The sequence below is a fragment of the Drosophila mauritiana genome, chromosome 3R, assembly GCF_004382145.1.
Source record: "Drosophila mauritiana strain mau12 chromosome 3R, ASM438214v1, whole genome shotgun sequence".
Lineage (NCBI taxonomy): Eukaryota > Metazoa > Arthropoda > Insecta > Diptera > Drosophilidae > Drosophila > Drosophila mauritiana.
Window position 1 is genome coordinate 23,553,326 of NC_046670.1, and position 14,352 is coordinate 23,567,677.

At 45.8% G+C, this 14,352-nt stretch overlaps 2 protein-coding genes across 3 annotated transcripts in view; one reads left to right on the forward strand and one right to left on the reverse strand.

Moving 5' to 3' along the window:
* Positions 1-14,352, reverse strand: part of LOC117144915 — a 36,695-nt gene that overhangs the window by 4,449 nt on the left and 17,894 nt on the right. Inside the window, exons 3-8 of one of the 2 annotated variants that reach the window (XM_033310361.1) lie at positions 13,910-14,008; positions 13,529-13,664; positions 13,306-13,442; positions 12,430-12,661; positions 11,875-12,070; positions 1,277-1,665 (exon numbers count right to left, since the gene is read on the reverse strand). In XM_033310361.1, the coding sequence (XP_033166252.1) occupies positions 1,277-1,665; positions 11,875-12,070; positions 12,430-12,661; positions 13,306-13,442; positions 13,529-13,664; positions 13,910-14,008 (1,189 nt within the window). Of the gene's footprint in view, positions 1-1,276; positions 1,672-11,874; positions 12,071-12,429; positions 12,662-13,305; positions 13,443-13,528; positions 13,665-13,909; positions 14,009-14,352 lie in introns of both variants that reach the window. The other variant, XM_033310360.1, reaches the window with a different exon arrangement.
* Positions 6,852-7,761, forward strand: LOC117144916. The gene is made up of 2 exons (XM_033310362.1): positions 6,852-6,866; positions 6,928-7,761. The coding sequence occupies exons 1-2, from the start codon at positions 6,852-6,854 to the stop codon at positions 7,759-7,761; spliced, it is 849 nt and encodes a 282-aa protein (XP_033166253.1).

Consider the following 14,352-nt stretch of genomic DNA (forward strand, 5'->3'; position numbering starts at 1 on the left):
AACCCTGACAATATAAGAGGTCACAGACAAAGCAAAAAATCAATTTGGGAAGCAAAGTTTGTGCCCGCAAAAATGAATAATTCAGAGCAGTGATAAGTCTCGCAAGTTATCTAGCCGAAATGGTTTACCGCCGAAAACGAGGCACGAAACCGCAGAAAAGGTCGCCATGTTGATCGGGCCAAAAAACAAAACTGAAGAAGTCTTGAGCGCTAAAAACTTTTCGCATAAGCGAACTGATGGCAGCCCCTTAGGGCGGCATAAGAAACAATTACAGAGTGAAGCATTCTTGGCTGCGAAGTGGCAGTGGCCCAAACAAATGACGCACTTCACGCAACATAAATAACACGCATACGCCCCTTGGTACAAGTGACAGTTGGCAGCCACTCGGCCGGCAAAGAGGTCAAAGGACAAGACTGCGAAGCTGCCGCCGGCCAAGTGCGATGGTTTTGGGGACTCAAAGGGGCTGAGAGGGGAAAACAACCAACGACCATCGTGAGTCATGGGGCCTGGTAATGTGTAAATTATTTTGTACAATTCGGGACAATTTACAACTTAAGGCACAATGACTTGGCTGGCTGGGACGTTAGTGTTAACAACCGGCTCGTAGGCAAACAAAGCCGGGAAAAATATATAAATTAACCTTTGTTTGGCCTGCTGTTCAGTTACCAAAGAGGTGGAGTAAATGGAAATTAAACGTAGACAAAACGGCAAACATATGATGCCCCCCTTTTTATGTGCGACATCAGTTTGGCAAACGAGCAGATCCAAGTAAGAAATACCTAATCTGCCAGTTGAGACAAAGGCAAAGCCAATGGCTTTTGTTTTAAAATTCCTTGTTGGATTTTGCTTTCCGACAGCCGGGCAAATAACAATGCCCCTGCACATTATCATACTAATTTATTTTGCGAAAATTCATCAGTGATTCCATTTCGTGGCGCCGAGGACATTTTTGATGAGCTCACTGGTCGTAATTTCAGGCGAGTGTGTTTCGAAACAAATATTTGCCTGGTGTAGCATTACGGAACATAAAATAAATAAAGTAAATATATATGCGCAGGAAAACGGGAACACAATGTAGAGTCAGCCGCTTTATTCAAATCACGCATACGCACCATGATCAGGGGGAAAATAAAGTTTAATAAATGCTATCTCTTGTTTATAAATATATAATAAACAAGTTCTATAACTCTAACCCTCACACTGTTTGAAAAGAAACAACAATTTTATAAAATTAAAAAATTTAATTAATTTGGTCTCAAACATCTCCCACACTCACCTTTCACTGAGTAAGTCTTGTAGTCGGCGTACTGCTCACCCTGGCCCACAGTCGCCGGGATCGTGGACAGGCAGGTGATCTCCATGCGACTGTTGCTGCCCACGTGCTCCTCGGTCAGCTCGATGTTCAGTTGGCTGATACTGAACATGCCCTTCTCCTGCTGGGCGGCAGTAACGGCGGCCGCTGCAGCCGCCACCCCGCTTCCTCCGCCGGGATGCGAAAGCGGTCGCTGGTAGCCCGCTGCCAGCTGGTTCATGGGTCCAGCGTTTGATGGGATGCCCAGCTCCTTGTTCATGTTGGGAGCCTGAGGACCGAAGCCGCCGCTGTTCAGGGTGCTGCGAATGATGCCCAGGGCATTCTCGTTTATGTGGCGCCGATACTTGCGGTTGCTGTTCCTGCAACATAAAGTGAGAGTGTGGGTTTAATGTGCCTGTGCCTGGCAATTTGCACACAAATAAAATCGTAAATATTTGCATTTTATGATTGATGTGTGCAAACGTGAAAAGCAAAATAAAAGCCCGGCCAAGTGAGAGGAGCTTTCACATGCCGGGCACGCACATCTGATTCCCATACAATGCCTCATGGATACAACCCATACAGCTGTCTTCATTATCGCCAAGACCCCTGAGTAATTGATAGCCGTACAACAAACTTCACAGGTCTGAATGGCCCCTGGATTGCAAAAGAGGCTCATTCGGTTTCCGAGAAAGAAAATACCATGTCAGAGATTATTGGGCATCTGAGTGCGCGTTTTTTTTTTTTGCCTTTCTGCTGATTGGTAAGGCTTTCTAATGGTTTGCCTGCATTCAGGCCAGATTAGTTTGCATTATTCAGCCGTATCGCACATTGTGAGTCTAATTAGCTTTTACGACTTTGCTTCATATTTGATAAGAAGCCTGAACGGCATACAAATGAACCCGGATCTGCGGATAAGCGGTTGTGTGGCTTTGGGGCTTCCAGATCCCTTCCCCTGTAATTACTCTGGGGCTTGTTCGTTTGTTCGTGTACGGCGACATGTTGCTTTATTACAAATTCAAAATGACAGCGAAATTACCTTTGGTATTGCCAGGATACAGGCATATACTCACAAACACACACGCACACCCGTTCGCAGATCCTTGAAGAAATAATGTCGAGGCCATAAACTTTAATGCTGTCTAACCAATTGTCAGCTGTGCTAGTTTATGGCCATCATTTACATATGCGGGACGTATCGAAATTTCGTATGACAAAATCGCCTTTAAATTGGAGTGAAAAGCGTTTACTCTCGTCACATTTAAACAATTATAACATTTGCATATCTCTTGTCCTTGCTGCCGACTTTCCTGCTTATGCAAATTGCAAAGTAAATGCCATAGAATTTTAGCACAATTATATTTAAATAATATTCGGCTTAAAGTGCACTGGCTGCAAAACTCAGAGTCTGAGTCTGAGAGGAAGGATACGAATGCCGCAGGCACTCGCACTGATAAAGCAAGGTGCCAGCAAAAAGTTGCCTTTCCATGGAGTGTTTGCTTCTCTTTCAATCTTTTCCGATGTGTATGTATGTATGTTCCAGAATATCCAGACTCTGTGCAACTAGAGCACTTGGCAACTGGGAAGGAAAATGGGCAAGTGTCATGCAAATTGTGACGGCACAAGACGACATCTGTATACGCTTGAAATACCTCACAATGGGAACTCAAATCGGAAAAGTAATTTTCATTATGGTTGTACAGTGAAATTTGATTTCATTTGCATCTATTAAAGCTGGCAGCACTTTGGGTCTAATGAAATGGTCAGTACAAAACATTCTGCACGCGTATACCAAATATTGGATCCTTTGCCGAAATGTACACATTTCTTCCATTTAATTCCATTTTGGGTATGTTTTGCAAGCCGTAGCACGCACAGAGGCCAAACAATTGGTCTGGAGAAGCGTTCATGGAGAACTCAACCAATATCGAGTGGCAGTAGGGCAGAGACCGACAGCCAACAGCTTCGGTAGTAAGCCAGTTAAGCCAGCAGAGCAAACAAAAATGCGGGCCGAAACCCAGAGCAAATGCACAACATCCTTCCATAATCCTTCGACAGCTCCAGCTTCAGCTTCAACTCTGGCTCCACAGATGATGACAGCTGGTAGCTGCATCCAGGGCATCATCAACGGAGCTGTTGTTACTGCGAAGCTACTTCCACATCCACTTCCCCTGCTGCAGTTGTCTTAATAAAATTCCTTATGCAGTGCACTTTTCGCAGGAAACGCTGCCACCGGTAGTGAGAACAGGGCAAGGAGCTGGGAATTTCAGGGCAAAACAGCTAGGACAACAGCATCAGCAGCCGTGGCAGGAAGCTCAAGTTCAAAACATAACAAACTTGCCGAGCAATTCAAATCAGACGGAAATGCGGGACCCGGTGTTCCGCCATCGTCCCTGTGCTCCTTCTCGTCCTTAAATAGTTTGTATGTATGTGTGTGTGTGTGTGTGAAAGTTATGAAACTGCTGTCTGGCATGACACTTTAAATTCCGCTTTACCCTTGGCAAGGAACTGTGGAATATCTTAACTCGCAGCTGACATGCAAAACCGCCTTCTGGGTTTTTTGGCCCGGCACAAGGCGATAATTTGAGAAATGCGCCTAATTAATTGATAAGTCATGTAGTTTCGTTCAGCTCCCTGCTGTGTAATATTTATGTGTCTCTGGGCCACAAAAACCACAGTCTAATTCCGTTTACGAACGCAGCCAAACGAACCGAAGGCTTCGATGCCAGCGCAACAGAACCTATTAGCTATTTATGATAGACACGACAGTCCAGAAAAGTATCGGAAATAGTGCTGCCAAGTTCCCAACTTCCCGATAAAATAATCTTAATTGTTCAAACTTTTTTTTTAGTGGTACCATACATAAATGAGGGTGGGTTCTTCTGGAATTAAATAATTCATAGAGTAACCTGACAACTTATAAGCGTTACTGATATGAAAAGCAATCGTATCTGTTTTTCACTGACTTAATAGAAAGTTTTTGACGGCAGACGATGATACCACTTGTAAAACATATAATCCCACAAAATCACCATTTCACACAAATTTTGACGTGGCAGAGGAAGAGGATTAGCTACTGCGATCGATGTTACAATTCCTTTTCATTAACTTTATTGTTATTGTATGAAACTTTTAGCTTCCTTCTCGCCAAAACCATCCCTCTGAATAACCGACAGCACTGAAGGGTCCGAAGCAACAAGATTTCCAATCGAAACAAGAGCATTCGACCCACCATCAACCCACTTAGCTGGAACAAGCAAAGCAACTTAAGTGGGCGTAAGGGCTACGAGCAAAACCATGAATTTCTTATGCCGCCATGCACAAAAAGAGGTCTTGAGATCGGAAACCGGAACTTGGGTGAGCCGCAAGTTGGCAACAACAGGCAAACAACTACAGCGGCAAATGGCAAAGAAACCAAACAGATTACCACCCAAACTTTTGGCCAAAATCAAATCCTGGCCCGGCAGTTAGAACCTCCGCCTCTTCGAAACCCGAAAATTACACAGCGCAACGCATTCAAATTTTGTTGCGAAGTAATTGCCCAGGGCCAGCTAATTTGTATTAACTATTCATGGGTGTAAAGTGTTTCGTCATCGGCAGCGATGCCAAGTCGATGTCGACCTAACAAGTGTCTAACTTACGGCTTAAATGCGCGCGCGCACAAAAGAGCGCTGGAAAAAAACAAGTTTAAAACTGGGTTAGCCAGCAACAGCACACTGACAAAAAAGTTCGCACAGTTTTCTCAATGCCAATCAAAATACAGACAATAAGATTAAGACAATAAGCTGAATAGTTAAAATAAAGAGGTTTTTCTGGCAATTTTGCCAACAAGATTATAGTCTTCTCCCATAAGCTGTTGCTTGCGCTTTTATCCAAATTAAAATAATTTTTGCAGTGTAGGCCGACAGGAAACTCCACTAGCACCGTTAGCTACCTTTACCACCACTACCAGCACAACTGACAACGGCAACTGTTATACGTGTGAAATTATAACTGACAGCAGAGCTTCTTTTGTCGCCGCCGACTCATCCTGGCATGCGGTTCATTGAATAATTTATGCACTATAAAGTGGCAGCAGGCACATTCCATTCCGCCGGATCCGGCGATTCCTTACTTTAGGGCCAAAAACAGGGCCAAACGCCAGTGAGAGCGACAGGGGTCGAGTTGTTTGGCATTGCAATGCAAATGCGAAAACTTCACTAAGTGCCCCTGGAACTATTTATATTAATTGCATGCGTGTCCTGCTGCCAAACAAATATTTCCACCTCAGCTGGCCAACTAATTAAAGGTCAAATCAAACGGAAAATTGTTCATTAAGGGAGCGACAGACGATCGCTCATCATTTAACCCACTCAATTAGGAAAAACAATTTGATAAATTTAGTTTAAATCAAATTATTACAAAAGCAGTTGGTAGCCTGCGGCTGCCACACATGTTGCACGCGACTGCCGGCTACCAACCGCTGGTAATTGGCTTAATTGGGCATTTATCGTCAATCACGGAGTTGCATGTTCATGTTTGGCTTGAAAAATGCATATTTCCGTAATTAGCTTGATTGCATTTCGATGGAAAGCGCCACAGGGCCAACAGACATCGGGGCTAAGTTCATTACCGGCGTAACAGTTTGACAGCCACTGCTGGCAGCCCTATAAGTATGCAACGAATGGCTCTAACCTTAAGTTCAATTGGGCAATCAATGAATGAATCAAGCATATCAAATTCCACTATGAATGCCATCATAAATGCCCAGTAATATGCAAATTGAAAACACAATAAAACAAATCCCTAAACCACAGAAAAATGCCACAAGCGATGTGGGGTTAATTTGCATAAATAGGTTTTTTGTCTGCGACCCTTTTGTTTTTTGTTGCTGGTCAGTGTATTTACGAAATCGAAATTATAAACCATAAACTAGATACGGTGGACAGTCGGCAGAGAGTCGCTGCTCGATTAGCGATTGATTTGTGATTCATCATAGCCAGTATCCACTGCCACGGGCTACCAATTTGCAATTGCCGGAAAGATATATTGACTGAATTAATTAATATTGAATTTGACCAATCATTCGCAGAATTCTGTGGACACTGTAATTGATTTATTTTGCTTTCTTCCCTTTTTCGCCAGCTATTTGGCTGTATTGCAATTAATTAAATACGACCAGCTATGCAAATCGCTTGGCATTGCTCCACTTAAGTGGCCATAATTTCTGGTTTGGCCTACCAACATCCAGTTCCGTCGTGGTTTGTTTTTGCATTTCATTGCCAACGAAATTGGCAAACCGTTTTCGAATTTATGCAAACAAATGCTGGCGGATACAGTTTTGAGGGCTTTGCGTCACCTGCAACGGTTATTGGTATTTGTGCTGGATTAGCATCAATGGCATGGGCTACACCCGCTGTCTCATCACGGAAATCTGCATCTTATATTGGACCTGATTAGGGCCGGGCTATAAAAACGCCCCTCGACCAGATGGGCTGCAGCATTAACAGTTTACACCTCCCGGCGTGCTCAACACGTTAACAGATTGGATCGAATATTGGCTAGGAGAGGAGCTATCAATATGCGTGGATTTATTGTAAGTTTAATTGGTATTATTAGTTTGAAATAGTTGGATTAACTTGAGCTTTCTTTGCCAGATTTTTGCTGTCTTGGCTGTGGCTCGCGCTGATGTAGGCGGCTACAACTATGGAGCTGGCATTGGATCAGGCGGATCCATCTCTGGAGGCTCTCTATCTGGAGGCTCCATCTCTGGAGGCTCCATCTCAGGTGGCTCCATCTCAGGTGGCTCCATCTCAGGTGGCTCCATCTCAGGTGGCTCCATCTCAGGTGGTTCCCTCTCTAGTGGTTCCCTGTCCGGTGGATCTTATTCCACTAACTACGCTCCTGTAAACACCGAATTCAACAAGGAGTTCTTCACCTACTCCGCTCCCGAGGCCGATTTTGAGGATAATAAGAGTGTCAGTGATCTAGCTGCTACTCTGAAGAAGAACCTCCGTGTTGTTTTCATCAGGGCCCCCGAGAATAAGGGTCTGGAGAACGCCGCTGTGGCCTTGGCCAAGCAGGCTGCCGAGCAGCAGACCGCCATCTATGTCCTGACCAAGCAGGGTGATCTGTCCAGCCTGGCCAACCAGCTGCAGAACCTGAACCATGTGAGCGCCAGCAAGCCGGAGGTGCATTTCGTCAAGTACCGCACCCAACAGGACGCCATCAATGCCCAGCGTACCATTCAGCAGGAGTACGAGCGTCTGGGTGGTTCCACCACCTCCCACAACGGAGGCGTAGCACCCGTCCTGGACTTTGCCACCAAAGTGCAGCAGCAACAGCAGCAGCAGCAGGTGCAGCTGATTGATGAGCGTCGGCCTTCCAGCGGAAGTGTAAGCGCCGAACTGGAGGCTCCTTCGGCAGGATATATTCCACCACCAGCGGCAGCACCCAGTGCCACGTACCTGCCTGTGAACAAGGTCAAGTAGGAAGCCTGCAAGACCACATTCTTATTTACGAATTAGCTCACACATTCTCCTTTAAGTGCTACCGTATAAAATATAAACTTAACTTAATGTATGCCCGATATATTGTTGCTGTCGAGATTAATGCAGGAAGTCATTTCAGCGCCTTGTAGCCACAATCGGTCAGAGCCTGGGCTGCAATTAAAACTAAAAGCGCACTGGCATTGGACGGTTTGGGTTTAAAAGGGGCTGTAAATTTAAGTGCATGCCCTCTGACCCCGGATTCGTTGCTAGCGGTTTATGGCACGTCACCGACGACCAGTGTTGACCCGTCCTAAAGGACTACCACCATACACGCGATCAGGGCCAACTGGTCTGGGCTAATTACCGCCGCACAGAGCCAATTTCTGGCGCTTCATGACCGCAACCAGTCGCGACATTTAATGTGTGCCCTTTTGAGGGTCAAGTCGGTGGCAATTTGGTCCTGCCACTGTTGCCGCCAAAGAAACCCACACTGAGAATTAAATGAAAATTACTAGCTGCATTTAGAAGCGCGCTCCTTTGTTGACCGTCGTGAAATTTCAGCTAGCAAGCTGAAAGAAAACCACAAAACTTCTAAACCAGAAAGTGCTTTGTTTTCTGTTTCGCCACAGTCCTTCGCGGCAACCGAAGTCCTCTGAACGGCATACCTCAAAATAATTTAAGAATACAGTTTTAATGGCAATTCCATTTGCAGCCAAGTGCCCAGATTTCCCCGATGGAGAACCCGAAAAAACGGTCATGAAGCTCCTATTAAAGAGGTGTTTCCCGTGGCCGATTTAAGCTGCCGCTTGTTGGCATTTTGGATTGCCATTCGGATGTATCGTGTGTGCTGGGTTTTCGGGCACTTCTGGCTTCTGGCACAAAGGAAGTGTGCAAAGGGCAAGCAAGCTGCCGGAATAAAAGCCAGGTTGCAACTAGACGCAGACAAGGACCTTCAGACCTGCCCAACATTTAGTTCTCTGCTGGCGTGGGCCTGCCACAAAAGGCCTTACGTGTTGCACAAACATAAATTGTGCAACAACGTGTAAACTACTTTTTGACTGCATAAAGCCCACGATTCCCATTCCTGTTGCCGTGTCCTTGCTGGCCCATTCTGAACCATCTTTCTCGTGAACACTGCATTACTTACCCTTGGGAGAGGTAATATCTGCTTGAAAGGTAGGCAAAGTAATATACTTTAAGATTTTATAATTAATTAATTTCAAATTTTTAGCAGATTTATTTAGGGCTCTATAAAAATATAAGTTATTTCGAAGAGAATATATTCTACAGCTGATATGCATTGTTTTAGAATTTTTTCTTTGCGAATAAGAGTGCATTGTGTTCGTTGTGCAGATGGATTCCCTGCTTTGTTGCCCATTTCCCCCGACAAGTGTTCATTCAGTGCTACGTGTTATGGCCTTTTCAGCCGTGCAACGTCTGCTCGTTGCCTGCCATTCAGTTTTGTTCTTTTCATGTTGCAATCTTAAAGGGTCTTCAAGCCGTGCTCCAGAGAAAATAGGAGGCAACAAAGCCGTGGAAAGCAAACAATACATGATATACTACTACACTCCGGCAATATGAAAGCCTTTTGATGTTCCGCCTTTCGAGTGCCACTTTTCTGTCTGTCCGTCTGTCTGTCTGACAGTCAGCAGAATGGTCGGTAATCACGTTGAGCGGTTAATTACTTTGCATGGCTGATGTCACAGTCTACTGGCACGCATTCAAGTGACCCCAAGCCAATGTTTTATGAGACCCATATATCTTGCAAGGTCACTGGGCCCACAAGGCAGTGGGCGGTGACATTAGCATTGCATTTGCATAAAATAACATGAATATTTTCGCCACACCCACACATGCCGCCCATGATGCACAAACTTAATAAACAGCGCAGTTTATTCCACGCCTGGCCAGCCAAGCAACCCACACACAAACTCAAAAACAAACACAAACATGAGCGTAGCGAACCCAAGGAATTTATGCACATTGGCATGCACATAAACGCTGCCTGTTACTGGTTATTGTTGCACCGCTCGGCCTTGTCCTGCCTTTGTTTTCGCTGCTGTTGCATGTGCACTTTTCCGCCATCCCCCCACCCCAACCCATTTGCCCGCCGTGCTGCAAATTTCCACTAGTTTACGCCAGGCGGCTGCATAAATATGCAACGCTTATCACATGGTTTTATGGCAAAAGGGCTTCACAGTTTTCGTTATGGCCGTGGGGCTGAAATCACGCCCACATAAGCCCATAACTGAAGCCATCTACAGGTGTCTGCAGGTGCTCTTTTAGGATAGTTAAACCCAGCTGTGCAGGTGAAAAAATATCGTTCACAATTTGATGTAAACTACGATTTTATCGTTTCCGTCATGGGGCAGAAAGGGTATTTGAAATGCCTATTAATCATCATGCATCTTGTAAAATATATTCCTAATATGAATAACTGCAAATTGATCTCTTCCCTAGCCTTTACATACGGTTATTTCTTAAAGTGATTATATAAATCTTTGCTACGTAGTTTACTGCCGTGCTTCTAGTCTGACTTTACCCTAAAGAGCATAACCTATTCCTGCAGTTAAAGGAATCCAATCTGCCTGCCAGTACCTCAGCTTATGTTAAGCGTTGGTGCCTCGTGCGCTTTGAATATAAATTATTTCATATTGCCATTGGGCTCTCAGCGAAATTAGTTCCGCGCCAGACCCTCCATCACCGCCTTACACCCACTCCAGGACTACCTGCCACATCTACTTACAGCAGCAGCACTCTGAGTTGCGGGAAATTATTTATAAAATAGTTTTCCGCACTGCTCGTGCATTCGGTTTGGTTTCTTTCCCGCGGCAAATGCAATTAGCATTCGCTGATTACCCGGCGAGGAAATGGCACGAGTGTAAATTATGGTTTTTACTTTATGGCAAATTAACCAAGTGGGTTTATTTCGCACACACATGAGCGTCGCTAACTTTTAACGGCCATAAACTCTGGATTCTACGGAGGCTGAATTCGAAACTTTTCGGCTTATGCTAATGCGAAAGCCAAGCGGCAAGTAACCGTCTTTAAATGGCAAATTCATTTGCCAATTACCAAGGGCCGTGACATTTGAGCTGGTCCAATTTGTTCCCTTATTACCCCGTCCGTAATCTGTCAACCCACTCGGCCAATGGAACTGGAAGGGTTGAGCTGAGTGCTCAGGTGCAAAGGTTGCTGGTACAATAGCTGCCAGGCTGACGGGCCATGAATATGGCTCCTGAGTGCTCTGCATTCAACTTGTTCGCAGGACCATTTCTATTTCAAGTGGCTTTAACCCCAGCCCTCGACTTTTTACCCCTAACCTCGAATCCACCAATCCATGACCCCCCAAGACGTGGCACGTGGCGTATGTGCAATGCCAACATCAAAGAACAGCTACTTCGTGGAAGCACCAAGCGACTCGTGGCTTTCATTAAGCTGACACCTCGCCCTACGCCCACTCCCATACCAATCCGGTCTTGGCCAGTCCCCATGCTCCTGGTCTTGGCCCACCACCGCACCCGGATCATATACAGTATGCTACCTCGTCCTTAAAGTTAGGGGGCCAAAAGTTGTTATATTGGAAAAGTTTCTTCGCTTGATTTTTAATATCACAGGTGAACGTAAATAATTTATTGCATTCATTTACGTTTCACATCCAATCGCGCCACGTAAAGATTTCGAAAACCCAGCCAAGTGAGGGGTACCAACCACAAGGAGCCACAAAATTTATTTATGCGTTATACAACAAAAGGCACAAGACGCCGGGCAAGGCAACCAACTCTAACAATGTGCCAACAGCCGTTGGCTTTAGCCGGGCAAAATCCTTTTAGACCATAGATAAGGCAACTTTAATAAACACGCCACACACGCAACCTGGGAAATTGATAAGAATATGAAAAGTTTGCGGCGCTGGCGGTGGGAAAACTTTTCATGCCCGGTATATGCCCTTTGGTTACCTATGTACATAGTACATCTAAGCTGGTTCCTGAAAGTTGCAGCTTTTTAATTTGTATAGCCCATAAATACAGTTCAGGGTCCATCCAGGTCTATCCAGGTAACGGTCGAGGTTGACGTGATTAATGTCCTTGCATTCCTGCCCCCGCCACTCACCTGTGCTTCTTCATCTCCATCTGCTGCTGCTTCTTCAGCTCCATGTTCTTCTTGTTGCTGTCGTAGTTGCGCTGATGCACCTCGTGGAACTCGCCCACGTCATGGTAGTTGGCCAGCGATCCAAACGGATTGTTGTACAGGCTGCCGTGGTGACCGTGCCCCTCATGGTGGTGCGACAAAAAGTGCGGGAACTCATCTGCAGTGCCGAGGAATAGATTGGCAAAAGAGGCACAGGTCAGCAATCAAACTAATTAACGTAAACGCTGCAGACCCTCGTTTGGAGCTCAAACAGCACAGAAATGCCGCATTAGCCAGTGGTGATTCACAGCTTATTGTCTTGCCAGTTGCAGATACACGGAGAGAATAGTTTATTTTTTTCATACATAACAAATGAGCTTGATTATCTACCAATTACTTTAAATACTAGTGTTCAACACTTCTGGCAATTAATTCCAAAACAATTACTGCATTTAATACTAATTGTTATAATTTGTGTTCTGCTTTCTTGACTATTTTCTCCAAGTCTACTGTTCTCCGTGGACAATGGCTACTCACCCGCTCGTGCTCCTGCTGGCCATCGTAGGCTTTTGTCGTAGCGGTCCATGAATTGGCCAACGGGGATGTGATACTGCTGATGGTACTGGTTGAAGTACTGCTGCTGGAAATACTGCTGCTGCAGCTGCTGCTGACTCAGCTGCGTCTGCTGCTGCTGCTGCGTGCGACGCTGGTGCTGGTGCTTCCCATTGAAGGAGAACACGTGGTGGGTGCGCACGTACTTGTCCTCCACCTGTCGATACACAAAGGAGCCCGAAAGGGCGATGAGTCAGTGGGCGAATGAATTGGTTGGATGGACAGCACATGACGCGGCCAGCTCAACAATAACAATTACAATGGGCTGCGCACAGAAGTCACTTGAATGTCAAATCCCATTGCCCATTCCAGTGGCACATCTGGACACGAGCGTCCGGCTTAAATTAAATATGGATCAGGCCCCGAAGGGCCAGTCCCACATCTGCTCATCTGCTGGCCACACAGTGCTGCAGTTGCTGCCATTTCCATAGCCAGCGGCGCGCGTTTATGAATAAATTTCATTTTAGAGTTGCCCGGGCAGCCATAATGAATTTATATAAATTTCATTTCCTCTCGCCGCCAACAGCAGCTGGCCAGCGGGCATGTGCTGTCCAGGCCGCCCATGTAGGCCGTAATTATAAAATGGCTTAAACTGATGTTAATCTTAATGCACTGCATGCCACTGCCACATCCACATCCACATCCAAATCCACATCCCCTGGCAGTCGTTTGCCACTGATTAACCTCCTGCCCGGCGGCGCTTTTCGCACATAGCTGCCTCGCCGTAAATAACCCATTGCAATTGGACTCAGATTACGCCAAACAATTGAATTGGCTGCTTCAAATATCACGCATACGCACCTTTTTCCCATTGATTAGCCACGTGATGTGCGGCGCAGGCCGGCCGCGGGTGGTGTTGCACAGGGCGAAAAGTTTCTCGCCCACCGCGAAGGGCGTTCGCTTGCGAAACTTAATGGTGGGCGGACCCGTCTGGGGCACTGCAAGTACAAGTGTGGGGAATGGTATACCATAATTAGAGGAGCTGTTCGCCGCCGGTGGTGGGATAAAGCAAATTGTTACGCACAGAACACGCTCATCAGCTCATCGGCGCTGGCCTTGGTGAAAATGGGGGTGTCCGTGGATACCTCGCAGTAGAACTGGCCGGATAGATCGAACTGGACATCCTTCAGTGTCACCTGCTGCTCGTTGGAATTGTCCCACTGTTAATTGAAGGGGGCGTGAAAAGGACAAATTAGAAAAGTGCAGGGACACAAAAAGCTCATTAGCAAATCAATTGATCAGAAGGACATCTCGCATGTGCGGCAAGTGACTTCCAATTAGCTGCAATTTACTGACTTATTCTAACATGTCAAATCGTAGAATGATTACCAAAGTCGCGGAGTGACAGCGGTAATGATGATTGAATAAATAGTTGGCCGAAACACTCGCACCAGTTGGTACTTACGTCGATTTCGGCTCCCTCGATGGTTGAGTTACGGAACGGCGGATTTCGTCCGTTAATAAATTCAAAGAACTTGCCCTTGTCAACCTTCAGCCATGTAACCTGCAAAACAAAGAACATTTACCAATATTAAAAGAAAGCATGCTATGATTGCCCGGCCGTCCCCCAATCAGATTCGCTTTGCGATTCACTCGATTCATTCGATTCGTTCGCCGAATCGCTGCTTTTGACAGTGATTGAATGCGTCGGCTTTGATGGCTGTCCTCGGCCCAAGGATCACTTAATGCTGTAGTGGGACATTATAATATGGCTTAAATGGTGTTGCGCAATTTCGCATGTTGCGCAATCCGACCAAAAAACGCCTCAATTCCCTGCCAACTGCAGAGGATTTCAACTTGGCAACAAGTTGCGCTAACTGAATAATTTCGACGGCGAGTTGTTGTTAG